Source organism: Lissotriton vulgaris, unplaced genomic scaffold (assembly GCF_964263255.1).
Source record: "Lissotriton vulgaris unplaced genomic scaffold, aLisVul1.2 SCAFFOLD_2321, whole genome shotgun sequence".
Classification (NCBI taxonomy): Eukaryota; Metazoa; Chordata; class Amphibia; order Caudata; family Salamandridae; genus Lissotriton; species Lissotriton vulgaris.
The window spans coordinates 376,675-399,630 of NW_028252924.1; the positions used below are offsets into that span (position 1 = coordinate 376,675).

A 22,956-nucleotide genomic window follows, 5' to 3' on the forward strand; every position below is an offset into this window, starting at 1 on the left:
CCGATATAAAAAACAACCAAAAAGAGAAAAATTAAACCATTGAAATGTAGTGCATGATCCCGCCCCCAGCCTTGCCACACAGGGGGCGTAATAATAAACACGAGTTTCCCCTGTTTTACCTTTAGTTAACATGTTCTTGTAGGAATGGGGCTGCTGTAGAAAATGACCATGACAAGGGGGAAAACTTTATTCCCTCTGTAAAGTTTCGTATTACCGCTTGCTGATGAGAAATAAGACACCCCTATGACAATTTATACCTGTGTTGGTAAGTACAGGTACTTAAGTGGACCGGGTCCTGCCGGTGCTCAGCACCGGCAGTTCTAACAAGCGTTGAAAATGCAATAGGTCTCGCCCTCGTTTAACTTAAAGCAATTCTGTTTGTAATTAGGTGGCTTTTTAGCTTTGCTTTTATTAGTGTTTTTCAAACTTTCATGTACAAGACATGCATATGTATGCATATATGTATATGTATGCATGCATTTATATTTGTATTTATATAGATATGTAGATGTATATATATGTTATGATTATATATGTATGTATATATATATACACATACATATAAATGCATATGTGTATATATATATATGTATATATATATGGTCCAGTTGAAGGCAATCACCGAGACGCGTTGACCATCCTCCTTGTTTGCACTAATGGTGTTGTAAAAGAATAAAAAATACCTTAATTTGAAGAAATAGCGATTTGGATTCCGTTTGTGCTGTGGTGTATTCTAACTGCTGGGCTACGAACTGGAGCTCGGCTGGGTTCGTTCTTTGCTTGAGAAATATATATATATATATATATATATATATATATATATATATATATATATATATATATATATATATATATATATATATATATACATATATATATATATATATATATATATATATATCCTTTCACCAGTCTGTAACCGGCGCGCTCAAAATCAGGGGTGCAATTTCCAGGACCAGACCAAGTCCTGTGAAAATCTTTCAACAGCAAACTTTGAAGAAATTGCACTCCTAAACACGAGGCTTTTCGTTTTTTGAAGCGTTTTTATTCCATTGGAACAGACACCATCACCCCCTTTTTTAAAAAGAGTTTCTGTTTTTAAATTTCTTTTAGCGGCTCGCGCTTCCATAGCTGATGTTCTTTAATCAATTATCTCACTTTAAGGTGATGTTGCTGTTATGGCAATTGTTCTGCTTCCCTCGTGTTCAGTCACTATATAAAAATTTATAGTTCCTTTCGAAATAGTTTTACGCTACGGCGTCTCTTTGCAAAACTTCACAGTTTAGCGCTAGAATGTTAACAACATTGTGATATCGCCACTCTCTTACCAGGCCAGTCCTCCGGTTTCGCAATGCACTCCGACCCCGCTCTTCCGGGTTTCTCACTCCAGGATTCCTAAAGATGGGCTTATCACTGTTGCTTGATTTTCAAGTCTCCAAGGGGCCTATTTATGAAGGACTTGCGCCACCGGTGCGTCACTTTTTCCCATGTTAAAAGTGACGCACCGGCGGCGCAAGTCCTTCATAAATAAGGCCCCAAGTGTCTGATTTTCTGTTGCAGGTCACCCTCCAGGAATTCGGGTGAAGCTGCGAGTTTTCAATCGTCGTCTAATGGACAATGGATCTTGGGTACTAAACCGAGACCTTGTTGTTAAATCAACAATCATTGAATATGTTGCAAAGAGAAATGTAAATGTATGCTTTAATAATCGCATATATGTCACAACAATATACATTTGACTCAGGAATGTCAACTGATTGCATAAATAATCACTTTTTATAATATATGATAAATGCAACGTGAATTGCGAAAAACAAATGCTGAAAATGTACATACACGACATACATCTGATAAACATGTATTTGAAACGATTTAAAAGAAAGAAAAAATGCATATAGGATAGCTGATGTCCTTATAGAAATACAGAGACCAGAATGCACTGTTCTGGCTTTTTAAGTGTAACCTATATATACTGAAACTGAAAAAGGACTCACAACACCGTGAGAAAGAACATTTTTTGTTCGAAACGTTGGTGGGTGATGGTGGCTGTTCCAATGGAATAAAAACACTTCAAAAAACGAAAAGCCTTGTGTTTAGGAGTGCAATTTCTTCAAAGTTTGCTGTTGAAATATAAATATATATATATATATATATATATATATATATATATATATATATATATATATATATATATATACTCTGTAAATGTCTATTCTCGGCCTGTAAGTGTGACTAGCGAATCTAGTACTATTGAGGTGCTGTCGCATTTCTTGCACACTCTTCCTAGTGATATGCACCTACTGGTAGGGGGTGACTTGAATTGTCACTTTGAGCCCCTACTGGGGATGAAGGATGGAATCTTAGCGGCAGAGGATGAACATTGGGCTATTCCACCGAGTCAGTCTCCATCACCAAAGTCATGGTCACCTCTAGCAATCCAGATAATGGCCCTAACTCTAAATCATTCTATCAGGGTCTGCAACGGCCGCACGCCCTCTGATACTCCAGCTAAGTGCACATTTAACAAAATTGGACACGAGTCACGTCTCGATTATATTCTGGTCAAGACACGACTGTGGTCAAAGGTGATCGACTTTAACGTCAATACAAGAGCGGAGAGAGATCATAATGCACTAACCCTGGAGCTGGTTCATCCAGCTTCCAGTAAGAATGGCATGACTAATCAGGGGGATTCGGGCGACAGGATTATACTATTAAATAATAGACGCAGAGTTAGGTGGGATAAAATAGTGGCAAACCCGGAAAAACTCTGTAAAGTATACAAACGAATCGTTCCTCTGTTTGTGGAGGTTGATGTTTTAAATGCCCAGCCCTCGCCCCCCGATTACAATGCTAAATTGCAGGGTCTTCATAGGGAATTAGTATGTAACTTAGCAGAGGTATTTAACCCCCGGTAGCTACTAGGAAAAAAAGGGCTCCTGCAAGCTCTTGGTATAATGCAGCATGTAGAAAGGCCAAGACCGAGCTAGTTCAGGGCTTAAAGTTAAGCAATAATAAAGTCCAAATTCAAGCCAAGAGAACACACTATAAAAGAGTAACTAAGCATGCAAAGCAAGATTGGGACCAAGAAACGCGGACCAGCCTAACTGTCGCCCTCGAAACCATGGATGCACGGAGATTCTGGTCTATAGTTAAAACTGGTTGTGGGGAACCGAAATCGGCTATTGAACCAAACATAGAAGCCACAGTATGGGAAGATCATTTCCAGGCCCTATACTCTTTAGAGAAAGGTATGGAAGGCATACCTGTACTTTCAGCTCTCCTCCCCCAGTCTGATGAGCTAGAATTCACTGTTGAGGAGGTGTGCAACTCCATCGCAAAACTTGCTGTGGGAAAAGCTCCGGGCCTTGACAAACTTCCCGGTGACCTCTTCAGACATGAACCGAATATTTGGGGCCCGTATTTAGAAATACTTTTTAAAGCAATCCTGAGTGTTATGGCGGTTCCCTGTACTTGGCTGGGGGCAGAAATTGTCCCTACATTTAAGAAGGGCTCCCCTCTTCTCCCAGCCAACTACAGGCCCATCAGCCTTATAGATGTCCCGCAAAAAATCTTTGCGCGACTAATTTAAGATCGTATCCAGGACTGGATCGAGGAGCAGGCAATTCTTAGTCCATATCAAGCAGGGTTCAAGAAGAACACCTCCACCATGGACCAAATCTTCCGTTTAGCTTTACTATTCTGGAAAACGGTGAGGATAGAGGGTGGCAGCCTCTATATGGTGTTCGTGGACCTTCGCTCTGCTTTTGACCTAGTCCCCCGGCAGAAACTATGGTCTGTGCTCCAAGAAATGGGTATACCGGCCCATCTTCTAACTATTCTGATGAGGCTACACAAGGCAAATTTCGCGCAGGTTAGATGTGGGAAGAACGGGGCACTATCATCTAGGTTCCCCGTTGACAGGGGGGTAATACAGGGGTGCGTATTGGCACCTACCCTGTTCTGCCTCAATGTCAACGGGGTAATCGCCCATCTAGATGATGTACACCATAATGATGCCCCAAAGTTGGCAGGCAGCAGGGTGCCGGCGATCATGTTTGCAGACGACACCCTTCTGCTGTCCAAGTTTCCCATGGGGATTCAGCGCATACTGGATGGCTTTGAGGATTTTTGCAGAGGCCGGGGGTTGGAGATAAATGTTAACAAAACCAAATTCATGATCTTCAACCCCCCTGCAATTACTCGACCAAATCCCATCTTGGGTACAACCAGACTAGAAAGGGTGTCGACTTTTGAATATCTGGGGGTAACCATTAATGAGAACTTGTCATGGGGCCCCCAGCAAATCAAGTCACAAATGAAACTTGCACAGCTCGCCGGGGGAGTCCTTAAGCTTTCCAATTCGTCTACATTTAAACCAGTTGGTCCCCCTTTGGAGATCTATAAAACCCAAGCAAGGGCTGCAAATCTCTATGGTGGGGAACTATGGGGTTATTCTTGTAGGCCTGAAATTGTCAAAACGGAGAATAAATTTTTAAGGCAATTGTTGGCTCTCCCACCCAGCACCCCGCTCCTCCCTCTGAGGCTCGACTTAGGGTTGAGACCTATTGAAGACGAACTAACTCTTAAACCGCTTAGGTTCTGGCGTAGGCTCTGGATAACCCCGAGCTGTTAAACTATAGGCTAGAACTTAAAGAAATACTAACCCATTGGAGTGTAGCTAAAATCCCTTGGCTCATGTTTATAAAGAGTGAATGTGTGAGGCTGGGATTACCTGCCTTATGGCATGATCCTGAGAAGAGTTGTAATATGGTCTCGCGCAAATCCCTTACCAGGGTTTTTGCTGATAACAAATTAACTGCTGCTTTGTTTAACCGTGACGTTGGCACTTTAACCAATTCTTTTGTAATGACCAAAGACTCATATCATTTCGAGCACTTCTTGGATGATATTTATCCTATTTTAGCCAGGAAACTGTATGTACAATGGAGATATGGTACTCTAACTATAAGAGCTTTTACTAGCAAATGGTCCGCCTGTGCACCGAGAAATTGCCCTGGCTCTAGTTGTGACATAGAAAATGAATTGCACATTCTCTTCCTCTGCCCAGCTTACTGTAACTCTAGGAAGTATTGGCCAGTACCCCTGTGCAAGAACTTGGGTTTTGTACAGTGTATGCATGCTATTAGAGTTTTAAAAATCTATACGACCAGACCCATTGTATTTGCGGTTTCACAATTCCTGGCAGCTATGTGACACAAGTGTAGACATCTAATTGCAAATGCATGATAGTGATCAGTTTTTAGTTGATAAGACTTGCTTTTTAGAGATCATGTAATATTTTAGTTCTTACGTTTTTTAATTATCTAACATGTGTGTAACACTGTAATGGATTATCATCCCTGAATACTGCTTTCTTAACTGTCTTCTGTACTCTTTTATGGAAAAATGCCGAAATAAAGATATATGAAATGAAATGAAATATATATATATATATGTGTGTGCACTTAGAGAGATAGAGAGGTAGAGGTAGAGAGGTATAGAGTAGAGAGTAGTAGAGAGAGAGGCAGAGAGAGAGGTAGAGCGAGAGATAGAGAGAGTTAAGAGGTAGAGAGTAGAGAGTGAGTAGTCGAGAGTAGAGAGTGAGTAGTAGGGGGTAGAGAGTGAGTAGTAGAGTATAGAGAATAGTAGAGAGGGAGTAGTAGAGAGTGAGTAGTAGAGAGTGGGTAGTAGAGAGTAGCATGAGTAGTAGAGTGGGTAGTAGAGTGAGTAAAGAGTAGTAGAGAGTGAGTAGAGAGTAGAGAGTAGTAGAGAGTGAGTAGTAGAGAGTAGTAGAGAGTGAGTAGTAGAGAGTAGCAGAGAGTGAGTAGTAGAGAGTGGTGGGGAGTGAGTAGTAGAGAGAGTAGTAGAGAGTGAGTAGTAGAGAGTAGTAGAAAGTGAGTAGTAGAGAGTAGTAGAGAATGAGCGCTTAGAATGAAAACCCGACATAATTTCCATACGGTTTAGAGTTCGGATGTGTAGCCTTGGCCCCCTGGCCAGCGGGAATGTGCACAGTAAACTAAAGAGGTTCCCAGTAGTACCGGCTGCGGCAGGCAGCAAAAGAACGAACTTTGGGGTTCAAAACCTGGCATTGTCACTGTGACCGAATGTGTGATTCTGTGTAAATAACGCTGCTACAGAGTGTGAGGTGAGGAGGGGTGGGGGGGCTAGGGGGGCAGTAGGATATTGTCTGGGTACGCGCAATGGGTGCTCCGGTAAAAGTGCATCAATACCGGAGTCGGATTATCGGGGAGGCAAAGGCGTGCAAGGGCAGGGGGCCCTCAGTTTGGCAGCCTAAGAAAGAGGCCGCAAGGGGTCTAATTACAAAGTTAAGGGGGTATTAGCGGACCCAGGAGGAGGAATTTAAGATAAGAAGGATGGGGCGTGCCATGGATCCATTGGGTGTTCTCACACAGCAAGTAGTAAAAGAGTAGGTGAGGAGGGGAGCATTCACCACAGGCGAAGTGTGGCATATCAAAGCAGGACTACGGTGGAAGGGTAATAAAAGTTTGTAGATACGTCACTCCCCCTAAAAAATACAGTTTGAGATCCCCCCACACTGCGCAGCTCCCAGCACACAAACACATGTTGGAGGTGACCTTTGTGAGGGGTGCTGCTTGAGCACTTTGTTTAAAGGGGCTGATTGAGCCCTGTTTGCAGGTTGCGGAGTGAGCCCCTTGGTTTGCGGTTCGACGTCCAGTTTTCGTGCCAGGGATGCGGGCATCCAGAAGAGAAAGAAAAATAAATAAATAAACTTTTTCCAGATGGGGAAAACCGGGGGGTTGCTGCTCTGCGGAGATGGGGTTGGCGGAGATTGGAATTCAGTTAGGAGATGGACATGGTGGCGGGGGGACTCTGGGAGAGTCCTAGGGCTGCTGCTGGTCGGGAGGGAGTGGCGCTGGCCTAGTGGTTGGTGGGATTTGGGAGTTGCAGTGCAGCGTTGGACGGTGGGGGTTTGCAGCAGGGGTGTCCCGTGAAGTTAACATGTGCACCCCGTGAAGTAACATGAGTGAAGTAACATGCGCACGGACAGCACATGGACGGACGTAGGATCCGGGTAGAGTGTGAGGAAGACTGAGCTTCAAAGTCGCAGCACTGACGAAAACAGCCTGTGGCTCAGTGCAGCTGACAGCAGGGGTGGGGGCATCCTGGGACACTGCGTGCATGCTGTGACTGAGCTCTCAGATTGCCGGGAATAACGCTCTTGAGCGTGTATTGTAGGATTTGCAAATTAATAACGTAGGGGTCAAGGACATGGAGGGGCTGGAGTGTTGGTGCTGGCCTGGTGGGGGAAGTTTGCAATTCGTGGTAGACATACTGGGCACCGAGGGAGAAAGGATTGCAGGAGATGTGTGGGGAGGTGCGCATCCTGGGGTTGGAGGACGGGTATTGTGGTGCTTGTCACAGGCTTGGAGCGTGGTTGGGCATGTGGGGTTAGTTCCAGAGGGTAGGGGCCGGAGGGTTACGGTGAAGTGGTGGGTGGGGGGGGCTGCTGTGGGAGCATCGGCTTCGTAGTAGTGTATTTGGTGGTGGGATGCAGGAGTGGAGAGGCCCTGTGTGCAGAACTGCCGACGTTTGAGCCGGGGAATAATGTTTAGATCTTATCGTCGCTCAACAACAGCCGGTGATCCTGGGCAGAGTATTAATGACCCACAGTATCGAAAAAGAGGAATTCGGTCTGAAGTGACGCATCAGGGGGCATAAGGGCGCGGGCCCAGTGTTTGAGATCCCACAGGGAGTGTGGGTGCCACCTGATGGAAGTTTTAGCGGCGCCATGAGCGGGGGCGGGGCAGGGAGGGGGGATCGTGGTGCAAATTTGGATGGATGGGGGAGGTCACATGGCAGGGGAAGAGGCGCAAGGGGGATGGGTACAGGGGGAGGCCTTTAAAGGGGAATTTTTCCCAGACTGCGGGAGGCTCAATGGAGGTGAAGGAATGCGGGGGCAGGGGTGGGAAGCTCGATGTTGTGGTAGCAAGGAAGGAGGGTCGGGGTTTCAGGGCGAAGGGACGAGCATAGTGGGCAAGGCTGGGTAATCCTACAGCAAGCTGAATTGGGTTGCACTAAAAGCGCATGGGGGCACCAAGTTAGGTAGCTAAGAAGGAGACAGCAACAGGTATTTTTACAGGATAAAGGAGGGAGGAGACCGGTTTGAGGGCTGAGGCCATTCAAGAGAAAGTATTTCTCAAATAAGGATGCCAGGGCAAGTGGGAGATAACCAATTGGGGCGGCCGGTCTTTACCTATTTTCAGTCAGTAGTCCATCCCTCATTCCTAAAAGCAATGAAAAGACTTTAGTCACAAAATTCTGGTAATACGGATTAAACACGTAAGAGCCTTGCTTTCAGAAAAAATAGCGTCCTCCCTCTTTCATCACAGGCTTGGTCAACTATACTATATGCCTGACCCTAAAAGTGCCCCGGGTGACTGGGGGTAAAGCGCTGTCTGGGGAGGGATGAAGAGGCGCTATACAGGGAGCAATGCTGGGGAGTGCTGAGTAGCTGGCAGGGTAGTTACTCAGGTGCTTGTGGATCGGACAGCCGCCTTCGGGACATGCAGAGGGCCGAGCTCACAAGGAGAAAGTGGTGCAGAGGTCATGTCTAGATTCAAGCTCGTAGAGCTGACTTTTCCGGTTAACTCATTACAATTATTTTATGATAGATTATGCAAAAAATGTAAGCAACGCGGATAGTAGGAGTTACTATTACTCAATTTAGGATATTTTGTTTTTATCGTTTGAAAGAGACTTATCTGCTAAGGCTCGAATTCCAGTCCTTGAGATTGCCACATTTGTCAGCTGCGAGCGTTTTAGTCACCGAAGCATTGTGGCATCCCCTGCCCTCCCCCATTTGTAACAAGGAGTTGGCCTAACGGCTAGGGCGCTCGACCTCGGACCTGGGGATCTGGGTTGGAGTCTCGGTAACGACGCCAAAACCTCCTGTGATTCTGGGCAAATCACTTAATCTCCCCGTGCCTAAAATGAATGTGTGTCCTCATGTAACGTAACTGGTGATATGTAAAGCTCTCTGATACCTGATTCGGTTCGGGTCTAGTTCGCGCTATATAAAACTCTGCAAAAAAAAAAGGGGGGGGGGTATTTTCCCTCCCTTTGCAGTGCGTTTTCCACCTCTTCCCGGGTCTTGTCTTGAGGAAGCGGCAGGGACCAGCTGCAGAGCAGAATGCTAATTATTCTCAGTGTCAGTTTTGGGATCCGTGCCTGCCCCGAGCTGCACCCCCAAGTCAAGACAGGCAGGGTGCACTGCATCTTGTTATTGACACCGGTGGGAGGGGTGGGGGGCTGGTCATTGCCTATCCATCTGTGTACGTTTGGGGTCTCATGCACAGAACATAATCGCGCCACGCCACCTCGGGGCCTGCCATACTCAGGCAGTGCATGTCTTTCAATAATACAATTTTAATATGGAGCTACACTACAGCTCAGTTTACCCGAATGGGATATCCTTGTTTTACGTGTGTTTACAAGACGGTGACTCTGACGGGGGCGCACGCCGAACAAGCACTCGCTTTGGTGACGGCCATTTTCTCTTTTTCTGCTTTCCCACTTGGACGGACTCGACTGGACTTCCTGCTGGCGTAAAAGATTTATTATCTTATTTATGGGGCCATCTGTTTGGACCCATAAAGAAGATAACAAACCTTTCACGCCAGCAGTAAGTCAGGGCAGCCAGTCCAAGTGGGACGGACAAAAAAAGAGAAACGTGTATGTCAGAGGACGCTCTTTTCCAATGGCTGGCAACCGTTTAGCATGAACGGTGACGCCAGCCAATGGAAAAGAGGGGCGGGGCTTAAAGCCCGCTAGTGAATCTCCCCAATATCACTAAATCTCGCCAGCGAGACTGCGCATGTGCGCAGTCTTATGCTAGGCTTTGACCTAAAAATCAAAATGAGTCCTTGTCGTACTCTCTTTCATTGTCCTCTCCCTCCAAGTAAAAACAAAATGAATCTTACTTTTGCAGCAATACAGCCCTTTACTGCCTTTGTAGGAACTTCAAAGAGGCTTGTTACAGTTTTTCCACATTCACGTTATCGTAGAACTGAAGCCTTTTAACTAGTATACCAAGTTGCATTTTTCTTTTTTGTTATTTATCTTATTTATCATATGCAACTAACAACCCTCGACAAAGCCGATAATTCGGACTTGCTGTAGGTGCAATGTTGCTTTTTATAATTATTATATATCTGCATGCCATGACAGGAAGAAGCATCAAAATATTAGCCGGGCGGCACATAATGTAACCAAGGGCACGGGCCATGTGCTTAAGACATGCCCTTAATTGCACCAGGAACCCCTCTTTGAAAAAACCTCCAGTTTTTTCATCCCGCCTAAAGCCCTGAGTGACTAGATTTGCGGGTCTAGCGGCTCAGTGGACAATGCGTCAGCCGCACGGCTTCATGCTCGAGGACAACAGTTCAAATCCCGTCGGGTCCATGCAACTCCTCATCCCACTGAGGTCGATAAAATGAACGCCATTGAGTTGGGCAATAACCAACATCTTCTATTGTGCACCGCAATGCCCCCAAGTGAACATATATTATACATCTACATGCTATGCAATGTTTGCAAAGAGAAGATGTGCCAATGGTCTGCTTTACACTTCTGAGTGTGTGACATCACAGTTATGAAACATGATATTCATGGACTTCTGGCAAATACTAATTAGGAGATTTTGCTGAGCCCCTGGCAAGGTTCTATGAAACAAACATAACAACTGAAAATTGTGTAATTATGTATCTGTATACAAAAGTTGCAGGCATCTCATAAATGTTGAAACATAATTTGTAATGCTATTAAGTACCTTTTATGACCTCTGCATAATTCCTATATGTGATTGTGTGCCAGCTGCCAGTGTAGCATTTGAAACCTTTTGACAGTTTAGCTGAGGTAGCCCACATCCGAACTGCTCATAGCATCTCTATATCTGATTAAACTACCTGCAGTGACTCGTGGAGATTATTGACGTCCTTATTATTACAGTTATCCAGCTTGAATCACCAGTGCTAAAACCAAAATAGAACATTGTTTTCTCTTGCGCGTATTGGCCCATGCCCTGCCTCTCATGGTAGCAATTGTCGTGTGTCCGCCCGGCTGGGACAGCTTTACGGACCCAGCCGCACCGGTGAACTTCACAGGTCTTTAAAAGACCATGTACCTGCTAACAAGGCGTTGTTGGGTTTTCACCCCTTCTCCGAACCCCTGTAACTCCCTTCTGCGTATTGATGGAAACAGCAGGGTGGAAACTGACCACAAAACACGACTGCAGCTAGCTTGGCCCTTTGCCAAAAGGACACTGTAAAGCAGTGGCTGCCAGCCGACTCCATCCAAAAAGGCCAGATCAACGCTCGTGTAGTGGCGCCTCTGGGGCTGTTGCCGTGCTCCACCCCCACACCTCGGAATGCAACACCCCCACCATGGCGAGTTGCTGACTTGGTAGCTCCCTACCCCAAAGTTCGGGTCTATAGTGGAGTCCCTGACAAGAGTCATACATCAATGGTGCAAAAGTGCTGGCCAGAGTGCTATGTTGTCAAAAGGGAAGTCTCTCTGTATGGTGGGGTGGGTACAAAACTCCCGGGCACACCGATGGCAAATTGAAATCGCTTAAACGGGTATTCACTTCAAAAGTGCACAAAGCATACTTTTTCCAGATCACTCGTCACCTGGCCCACCCCTTATTACTCACACGTCCTGCTCCCCTGCTGTGTAACCGATGGAGCACGTTTTGTATGCTGATAACGGTATATCATGGTACAGATGTAACCAGCCCCTGTGCTCAGTTAGGCTTTCTTTGATTGCCAGTGGTCCCTCAGGCCCCGGGGCCCCCGATGCGTGTCGCCTCACCATGGGGAATGGGGTCCCACAGCGTACTCTAGCTCACTATCGAAGTTAAGCATCCGGTCCAAGACTTATATTATAAAAACAACACCGAAGACTGCAAGCGCAGCTTCAAAACAATTGAAACATTTATCATCGATACCTGCAGCTGCCCGAGGCCACCCGGTGGCCATCAAGAGGGCGGGCTCGTAGTTACAGAGGGCTGCCCCGCCCCCTACCTAGTCAGCCACTCCCCTCCGGGCAGGAGAGTCCCGGTGGGAGTATTTGTGGGCCATTGACGCACGTCCGGGGCGGTAGGCAGGGCGAGGGGTATTTAACCTCTCCTCGCCATCTATTCTGCCTCTTTACCGCTCCGGACGTCGCGTGTCGCCTCGTGGACACTCTTTTACTAGGCGGTGAGTTCAGGCCTTATGGCCTCACGACTTGTTCCCCCTCCGCCTACTCCCTCTTCGCGGAGGTCGAGCGGGGCTAGGCGGCCCGCTTATCGACGGGCCGCTGTGGAGGTGCGGGTTGTTGAGCCGTGTCGTGTGCCGTCGCAGCCAACCTCGTGGTCGTGCTTGCGGCGGCCGAGCTCGCTGAGTCGGCCCGTTTGCACCCGGGCCTCGTGTCCCAACCTAGCTGGTGGGCGGGCGCCCTGCGGGGAGTGTTACGAGGCGTAGGGCCGCTCGTAGGCATCCGATCGCTTGCAGTATTGTGTCGGTGTGAGGCGGGTTGTGGGTGAATGTCTAACTTCCCGCCCCGCACAGCTTGTTGCTTGTGGAAGTCGAAAGTCAGGCAGGAGGTCGGGTGGTACGGGGGACGCCATGGCCTGTTACAATCAGCTGTGGCGTCTGACCTGGCACCTCTACACCGAGTCCTCGTGGGGGTTCGCTCGGGTCCGAGGAGCGACTGTGGTGCTCCCCCCCCCCCCGGCGGCGGTCCCTGGTTCTCTCCCTTTATGGAATGGCGGGAGCGGCCTGGGGCGGCTACCAGGATTGCGCAGGGCGGCGGGGGCCCTCCCTCCTCTTGCCAACCCTACGCCACAGGGAGAGGATGTGGGGTAATGGCTATAGCTGCCGACTTTGGAGCTCGATGAGCAGGTTCAAGTCTCGGCTTTTGCGTGCAGTACGCCAGTCCAGTATTAGTGTTCAGCTGCCACTGGTCCTGCCTCGAAGCCTTCTGCTGTGCTGGTGGGCCTTGGCCTGTCCCTAGGTACTGTCCCGGGGGGGCGCTGCCTCTGTTCAAGATGGTGGTGGCGGCGGCGCCTCCTCGTGGTCGGGCCTACTGTAGGGGTAGGATACGCAGGCACGGCTGCCTGCTCTTGTCGAATGTCATGTGTTGTTGTCTGCTTTTATTCGCTTCATGGAGCCACAGGTCAGAGTTTAATCGAGCACCTTTGATGGGGACAGCTTCATAAGGCCAGGTCTCGAGTCCTGCCTTTGCTGCAGTAGTATCACAGGTGATAATTTTAATCAGTGAATGTTTCCACGTATGTATGATCCATGCTTCCTGTTGCTGTTAACTGTGGTGCTGGGTGGCTGCCATACTGCAGGGTGGTGTGCTAAGCCCGCTCCCCCCTCCCCCCTCCAGGGATGTGGCCGTGGGGGCCGACCACTTCCTTATGCCCGACGTGCCCACATGCCTTTGCGAACGCCCGCAGGTACAGCCCCGGAGTCGGCCTCTCTTGGGGAGCGTCTGCCTCTTTTAATAATTTGGAGGTCAGCGCCTTCCAGGTAGAGGGATCAACAGGCCTATCCTCTCCGAGAGGGGCCTTGTCTCCGTCCTGCGGCTCTTTCCATGGCTGGGGTGCGCGTCTCTGCCCGCTGGTTGGGAGCAGCTTGGTGGAGGCGCTCGGTGGCCGGTGGTCCCTCTGCCTCGGAACGGGCTCTGGGCTCGGCTTTAGTCGGCTGATGGCTTCCTGCGCCCCAATCCTCCTCTAAATGCCCGCCCCCCCACCCCATTGCACGTTGGTAGCGGGCGGGGGGTCTGCAGCTTTGGGTGATGCAGGCGATGGGTATCGGGGGGGAGTTGCCGGGCCGGGTTGCCATGCCATCCCGCTGTGTTTTGGGCATCCCTGGTGACCGGGCCCCTCCCCTAGTTTAGGTTAATTTGGCAACATGCTGGGTGTTACTTTGGGCAGCCCATGTGCCCTGCTGTAGCATGCTGAGAGCATGCTTCCCATGTTCCTTCCTGCTAGACCCAGTGGGCACACGCGGGTTCACGCACTGGATGGCCTCGTAGCACATGTCAGTCCTTTGTGGGTTCAGGTTCAGTCACTCGGGCCGTGATGCTGCGTGGCTTACCGGACCGGCTGGCACCCGGGTTCCCGGTATACTAGCCTGTCTCGTGCTTTTCTAATGCCTTAATTTGCTTTGCAGACCAACGTTGTGCCCGCCCTATTCCGCCCACGCCCTTGTGGCCCCTTTTTAGCAGCAGGAACTATCCTCCAGAGGTATGTATAGGGGACTGCGGGTGGCAACGGAGCGCCATTTTGGGCGAAGCTCGTGCAGGGTGAGCTGAGGATCACCTTGGGGGGACCCATTCCTGCCTTTTGCCAGCTCACACTGACTTTCTTTTGCAGGGAAAGAGTACGCGTTCGGGATGGACAGCCAGGGATCCCCCCCGCTTTTCACCCAGACGTCCCAAGTCGATGAGTCATTGCTAGGACCCTCCCATGATGCACAACTGAAAGCTGTCATGGATCTAATAAAGGCTAAGGGGGTTGCTTGGGCACGTGAACTATTGAAGGCCAGCAATCCCAGGGATTCCGGGGTCGGCCCGTCGCCATCGGCATCTGAACATGAGATCATAGCGGAAGCAGGTCCCTCCAGGCCCAAGATGGTGCGTAGGGCCACTGTGAAGGACTTTCCCGCGGACCCAGCACCTGCCAAAGTCCATGCACCCGAGCCGGTCAGAAATGTAATTGTGCACGCAGCCGCATCCCCCCCTCCTCCTGCCAGAGCACCCCCTCCTCCGACGGCAGTTGCTCATTCCTCGAACTTTGCCACACGTGAGGACCTGGGTAAGCTCACGAACTCCCTCGTGGACTTTATGGCCGAGGTCAGAGCTGGCCTACGGGCACCCATCGTTTCATCAGGGGCTGCAGCCGGGGCTCACGGTGCGGGGTCCATGGCCCCTGCACCTGCTGTCCAGCTCCCAGCCGACGCTGGGGTCACGCAGGTGTGGGGCGGGCTCTCGGACCCAAGTGGGCCTATCACTGGTAGCGCAGCGAACATCCTTCCCTCTGCCCCCGCTCCCCCGGTTGCTCCGGGCACCCGCCAGGCTCAGCTGCCACCGTGCTCCCCACGCCTGCACTAAACCGAACTCCTTGTCGACGACGCTCCTGTAGCCAGGCTGAGGTCCGAGGAGACAAAGAGAACGAAACCCCAGGAGCGCAGCCTTAAATACCTCTGTTAAGTTTCCCTTCAGCTAAGTTTTGTATTTGCAAACCGCCAGCCCTTCATTAAACAGCCAGCCCCCACCTCCTTCACTGATCCACGGAGGGGGCTAGCCCCGCGGCCCAACTAAGGGCTATTTCTTAATGAAGAGACCGCTAAATGACTAATATCACTAGATGACACTACGCGCAGACTCTGCTGTTTTTTAATTTTTAACTGCAGAACATTTTGTTTTCAACTTTGAAGCTCCACTCGAGTTAGTTAGTTGTCCCAGGCCTCCCTATAGCTTCTGACATGCAGCAGAATGTCCATCAGGGTAGAAGGAAGGAAAAAGGAAAACAACATGTGATTGGTTCTACAGAAGATACCTTAGTTGAGGTAGGGGTTGATGTATTTTGGCACAGGGGCACATAACAAACCACAGGCTAAACAGACACTGCACACGCTGCTCAGAGATAATTGTTTTCTCATATTCCGTCACTTTGAGAACATAGTAGTACAAACCTTGTACATAATACTCATCTTACAAAGTACCAAGAAATCATCTGTAAGTGGCCATTGTTTTAGTTTTTCATTCTATCGGGATAACTTTTTATGTTTTATCTACCCCTGCTTTCTTCCAGCATTGCATCGGTGGTGGAGGACACTTCCCCGAAGCTGCTCCCAAGCAGTGCGGAGACTTTGCCAGCTTTGATTGGAATGGTTATGGAGCTGGTACAGGCTGGGGTGCAAGCACAGCAATCACAGAGGCCGCGGTGCTGCTGTGGTACCGCTGATCAGTGGAAAACAGGAAACACCTTTGCCCATCTATTAAGAAATATTGGATTCCCTTCATTTGCAATTTAACTCAATCCACATCGTTATGTGAGTTTGAAAATTAGGTAGGAAGTTCTGTTTTGGACAAAGGTGCCAGTGCACTTTAAAACAACGTGGATTGCTAGAATTATATACTGTAGTTCTATATATGCAGAAGTCAAATGTCATTATCACATGACAAAAGAAAAATCAAGGTAGCAAAACGTGGACTGCTAGAATTGAATGCTTTATTTCTTTGCATATTAAAAAAAACGTTTTTATCGTATGAAAAATAAAGAAATCACCAGAAAATGTCACGTTTGTATTAATCATGTTGTCAATTACTACCAAATGCCTTGATCATATTTAATCTGTACTAGTCTTCATTTGCATTGATTGCTTTTTGGATTTTCTTTTCAGTTCTTTATTCTTTATTAAAGAAGTACGAAATTTACATTAGCAGGAGTACAGCATACCTGAAATGATCTTCACTAAAACATTGTAAATAAAATTGTCATTATAACACAACCAGAACAAGCATTGGCATTGCCAATAGGTCTCGCCTTTAGGAACTTATTAGAATTTAGCTGCAGCACATTATCCTGGGTGCTGTGCCGCTAGTTACAACCAGGTAAAACCATTTCATGAATAAGTCAAATAAGAAAGCTTAGCAGACCACTAAAAGAGGTATGAAAGATGAAGGCTCAGCGGGCGATAAAAGAATAGCGAAGTCATGAGCGTCTAGTGACAAAACTGCAATTCATATTGCATGAGCATCACACCTTAGAGCTTGCCTTACATTGCAAGACATAACGGTCACCTGAAAAGCAGGACACAAGATATGAGTATTACACGATTTAATCATCATGTACATATTTTGATAACATTTTTCACTGAGGTTTCTTAGAATACGATTAACCAAGAAACTAGTTAGTAAGATGCCGATGTAAAAGAGGACTATGAACACTGCTTCATTAAGGGAAGCTGGGATGATAAAAAGCTGCCTATTTGTGGTTTGGAATCTGTCCACAAACAGCCTTGTATTCTTAATTTTGTGAAATCAAACTACACTAAAAAAATTAGTGAGTAACCTCACATTTGGTAGTGTAAATTTGATTTACACTACTTGATTTTGAGTGGAGAAGTGTGGCTCAATGGTTAGAGCGGCAGACCCTGATGCAGAGGTCAGGCCCGGGACCAGGGTTCAATTCCCCGCCTCGGCAGGTCTTGGGCTCAAAATTCCACGGACCTGATAATTCTCGCCTCGGTGCCTATTCCAATCATGGAGTCCCACTCTGCAACTCTGGGCAATAGCTTGCTTAATCTCCACAACGGCCCTCACACACTAAGGATGCCTGGCCTCCACCTTGGGGGTGCCCAGAAGTGGACGCCTCACAGAGAAAGCCAGGACGGGTTCCACAGCGGTATTCGTACAAGCGCCTTGAGACACTTGCGGGTGAGTAGTGTGCTATACAAGTATCAATTTACAATTTAGAGGGTGAATGGTTACACTTAAGCCCATGTTTTGCACATCTGAAAAGTTTCTTCTAAATTCGGCAATCACAAGTTCTAACTAAAATCGCTGGTTAGTTTTAGACAGTGGCATTTACAACTATAGGGAAAGTCATGGCACACAGGCCTGAAGTTTTTGATGACAATTAGAAAGGTGGTAAATTGTGAGAGATGTGCTGTTTAACCGAACACACTCTAGTAAGTGGTCTAGTGGACAGTCGGAGGAAATTAACTTCCACTAACCAATAACACAGATTTTTGAGCCACAGCTGTAACAGCGCAGTAAAGGTAGAATAAAAGACGATTAAAAAGTCACATTCCATCACGATAGGTGTGGCAAAGTGTGTGAACTGCATCATGACTCATGCCTCAGCTTTTTCCCCCTCGTACTTAACGAACATCTGCAAATTAACTGAACTCCCACCATGGGGATTTTAGAGCGATTACCGTGTGTTTTTTCCTAGTTGGCTAAACTAAATCCGAGTTCAGCACCGTTAATGACTGTTCTATACATGTGTTTGATTGAATCTTAAAGAGCGAATCAGGCAGCTTTGATTTTCTGAAGGATGTAAGAGCACAAGCCTCATTGGTCTGTAGTGTGCTTTTGAGTCCGATTTACTGGAGGTAGGTCTTTTATGGTAGGGTGTTAAAATATCGATTACAAAAATATAGCTGACATAAATATGGTTGCAAAAATATCGTTTACAAAAATATCGACACCCTATACTTAAACAGGTAAGTACATAAATATCGACTCCAAAATATCGTTGTAATTAATATAGATGTAAAAAATATCGACTTTTTAAAATAATTAAAATTACATTAAATAATAAATAAATATAAGTACTATTAACAAAATACATTACATTACTTTTATTTTTTAACTATTTCAAAAAAATGTACTACACTTTTTAATTATAAACTTAATAAATGTGGACATATAAATTGATTTTACACATTACTTTATATAACAACAATAATACATACATATAATTAAAATACCCCTTTACCCAAAAACCCAAAACTGACCCTGAACCCTAAAAATACCCCTTTACCCAAAAACTGAAAACTGACCCTGAACCCTAAAAATACCCCTTAACCCAAAAACATTTTCACAAAAAAAATCCTGTACACACACCTAAAATTAATTAAAAAATTAACATAATTAATTACATAATTATTATTCAATTAACTAATTGAAATTAATTAACTATTATTTATTACACTATTTATATTCATTTAAAACATTAATTAATCTATTATTTCATTATATTTAAATACCCCTTTACCCAAAAACTGAAAACTGACCCTGAACCCAAAAAATACCCCTTTACCCAAGAACTGAAAACTGACCCTGAACCCTAAAAATACCCCTTTACCCAAAAACTGAAAACTGACCCTGAACCCTAAAAATACCCCTTTACCCAAAAACTGAAAACTGACCCTGAACCCTAAAAATACCCCTTTACCCAAAAACTGAAAACTGACCCTGAACCCTAAAAATACCCCTTTACCCAAAAACATTTTCACTAAAAAAATCCTGTACACACACCTAAAATTAATTAAAAAATTAACATAATTAATTACATAATTATTATTCAATTAACTAATTGAAATTAATTAACTATTATTTATTACACTATTTATATTCATTTAAAACATTAATTAATGTATTATTTCATTATATTTAAATTACTTCCCACCCTACTCCCCTATAAACCCACAACCCGCTACGGAACTATTAATACTAAATTCAACTGAAAATACATAATTAAATAATAATATACTACTAAAAATACTACTTTGACTACAAATATTCATTAAAAACACTACATTACTTATAATTATTTAAAAAACGATATTATTGTAAACTATGTTTTTGTAAACGATATTTATTACAACTATATTAATGTTAACGATATTACTTACCTGTCTGTCGATATTCTGGTCAGACGATATTTTTGTCATCGATATTTCTTCCTGTAGATATTTTTGCAGCGATATTTAGGTTAGTCGATATTTTTACGACGATATTCCTGCTCTGTACCGTCTTTTATATATCACATATTGTCCCAGATAGTATTTTCAAATGTCCCAGACACGTTTTCAATGTTTTTATGAGCCCACAATACCATTTTCGCTGGCTTGAAATACAATATGAAAACCCCCGCTAGAGTGGAAACACGATTTTAAAGGGAAAGCGGAGCGTTCTCTTATCCATTTTCTTAAGACAGTAATGTCAGTAGGTTCTTGCAATACGTTCTCCATTTTAAATGTGATTCTATTCCTTACTCAGCTTAAGAGAACATGCCATGCAGCTACTGGGTGTTCTTGAAGTAGAAGAAATGTAAGGGCATATGTTTCAGAGCCAAAACGTAAAAGGTGATAGCATTCTATTCACACTGTAAGATGCCCACTCACCATGAAAGCTGCAGTTTCTCAGAAACAAATACACTAAAAGCCTAGCTTGCCGTGCATCCTTCAGGCCTCGCAGTATCAGCAGCAGGGGAGGTGGGATGAGGGACTGAGCTACACAGCGCTCTGTCTGTGAATGGTCTTCCTTTGCACCTGATTCAGCAAGGACACCGGATACCAGTATCACTAGCTGGGTTGGTTATATTTTGCTCCACCTTCCTTCCTCTTCACCCCAGATCCAGAGCTGTCTACTGCAAGATGCTCTTATTCGGAGGAAGCAGGCTGTAACAGGCACTGTAATCGCCTTCAAATGGAATGCACCCGATCAGCTTCTCGGGCTCATCTTGTAATGCCTTGACAAAGAGCAGTAAGGCACGACAGCAGTGCCGTTTCAGGGTGTGAATCGTTCTTGTTTCTGCTGGGGAGGGGGTGATTTGAGTGAGTACCTAGTAGGTAGGGCAGTGTCCGTGCATGTGTCACTGTGTGTCTCTGTGCGGATCTACTGTGTTTTAGTGAGAGTCACTACATCATTGTGTGGGTGAGTGGCTAAATCTGCGTGTCTGGTGTAGGTTGGTCACAATATATCCTCAGTTCCTCATTTTCCCAAACATGGTGATGCAAGTAGTTTTCTGTAACCAGTCGACAATGAGGACAAGCATTGGCCACGAAAGTCATTGCGATCACGATCACTGTGAAAGCGAAAGTGATCACGATGACGCGCTAAAACACGCAAGGGATGCGCGTGCAGCGCGCGTGCTTCTTGTGCGTTCTAACAAGCTGGTCGCTGCTTTGGGAGCACTTCCCAAAGCCCCTACTAAATGTCTCTCCGAGCAGCGCATGCGCGCTGACTCAATGAGACCTAATCAATGGTTCTTAACCGCTATATACTAAATCAACAAACAATTAATTGGTATAACTTAGTATTTCCTCATTTCTATAATGGAAAAGAGTGAGGGAAGGGGAAAAAAGGGGGCAGGAAGCCTATTAAGAGGAAGAGATGGGTATAAGCTACCACTGTATCAAATTAATGATTAATGACTTTGGAAGAAAAAAATTGAGTTAAGGGAGTTCAACTGATGTGTAGTAGTAGGGGAGGTAGGCAATTTTCTAGAAAGAAAGGATGAAAGAGGCATCCCCAGAATGTCTCACTTGAATAATAGCTTAGTCGAAGTGATTGTGTCACAGTCTAATCCATGGTGATTGCAGAGCATATTCCACCGTTTAAGGAATCTAACCTCCTGGGCGTTCTTCCAGCTGGACATTATAACCTGAAAAGCAATTGCAATTCACAAATCTGCAAACTTCCCCAGCATAACAGAGTTATTCCCTACAGGAGAATAATTGCCCCAAAAATATGCATTTTATCAAATGGAGAAGAAATCATGGAAATATCAAAAATGGTAACTCAAACTTGGAATGGATTGTTAAAGATCATCTTTCTACTGAGTTTTGCTCATCATTTTTGATCTGTCTATGGAAGTGTGGAGGTAATTGTCCATGTTTTTATCGATGAAGAAGGCCTTCGTGGGAACTGTGAAGTTGAATGTAGGGAAACTTCTGTTTTGAGCCAGTGATGTGGTGGCAGTGAATGGGGGTAATTGGGGTAATTCACTTGCTGGAACGTTTTTACTGAACTTGCTTGTGGATGTTTTAATACTTTTAACACAAAGTAGGATACAACGTAGTTCGTTGATACAATTCTGATTATTATTTGGTAGTCATGGCAGGAGCAACACCTTTTCATCAGAGAAATTTGTGATATTTACCCGCACTACCAAACAACATCAACGTTAAAAACACAGCACAATAGGCTCCACATAAAAAAACATTCTTAAAAATGGCTGAAGGAAACTCAAGTTATGACTGTTTAAAGAAAAAGTCAACAAATGCCCAAATGAACAATGGAGGGTGTATAAGTCACAGTTAGCAAAGCTGTGTTACCCAAAAAGACCACAAGAGGGCACGTTTCAATCAATCAATCAATCAATCAATCAATCAATCAATGACACTTATAGAGCGCGCTACATACCCGTAGGGTCTCGAGGCGCTGGGGGAGGGGGGGTGCCGCTACTGCTCGAACAGCCAGGTCTTCAGCTTCTTCCTGAAGGAGAGGTGGTCTTGGGTCAGGCGCAGGTCGGTCGGGAGGGAGTTCCAGGTCTTGGCGGCCAGGTAGGAGAAGGACCTTCCTCCTGTAGTCGCTCTTCGGATGCGGGGGATGGCGGCGAGGGCGTGGTTGGCTGATCGGAGGTGGCGTTTGGGAGCGTAGAAGTTGATCCGGCTGTTGAGGTAGCTCGGGCCTTGGTCGTGTAGGGCTTTGTGTGCGTGGGTGAGGAGGCGGAAGGTGATTCTTTTGTTGACGGGGAGCCAGTGAAGGTCTCTCAGATGTCCGGAGATGTGGCTGGTTCGTGGGATGTTTGCACCAATATTAAGTTATTGGCACACTATTCTGCTTTGCAGACAAGAATCCACAAGTGGAATCAGCTATTTTCCAGACTGGTATACCATAATGCTCTCCATCTTCTTGATGATTGTCTGTGAGAATCCTGCAGGAGCTCCATGGAGGAGGCAGACCTCTCTGCCACAGGTGAGAATAACAATTTCTTGAAGATGCTGCAAAAGCCATTCTCTCTACCAGGGCGAACACTTGGACTGTGCAATCCACACCCAACTGTGGAGATGATTCTCCCACACAGGATCAAGCAATTCTTCAGTATTCTTCAGTGGCCCTAAGGCAGATTCACAGGATCAGTCAACTGATCCTTGAAGAGTCGTTCCAGTCCTTGGGTTCAGGGGAAAAGTAGAAGTTACCACAGGCTTCATCATTCCAAAGTTAGGTAGGAGTCTTCCATGATAAGGTACCACCCTCTCTTCCCAATCTCAGAACAACTTCCCTTCCTGCTGGAGAGGAATGTCAAAGGGACCCTTGCGGCTAAACGCTTCTGACATTTGGGCATCCTTATGGGGTCTTAATTTTAAAATGAATGGGACTGCTCCGGTAATTTCTATTGTC

The 22,956-nt window shown here is 46.0% G+C and overlaps 1 protein-coding gene across 1 annotated transcript in view; it reads left to right on the top strand.

Moving 5' to 3' along the window:
* The window catches only part of LOC147661212 (intelectin-1-like), a 149,152-nt gene extending 132,821 nt beyond the window's left edge, over nucleotides 1-16,331 (top strand). The window contains exon 8 of the mRNA XM_086951236.1: nucleotides 15,848-16,331. Within this exon, the coding sequence (XP_086807362.1) occupies nucleotides 15,848-16,000 (153 nt within the window). The 3' untranslated portion in view covers nucleotides 16,001-16,331. The remainder of the gene's footprint in view (nucleotides 1-15,847) is intronic.
* Nucleotides 16,332-22,956: the final 6,625 nt, after the last annotated feature.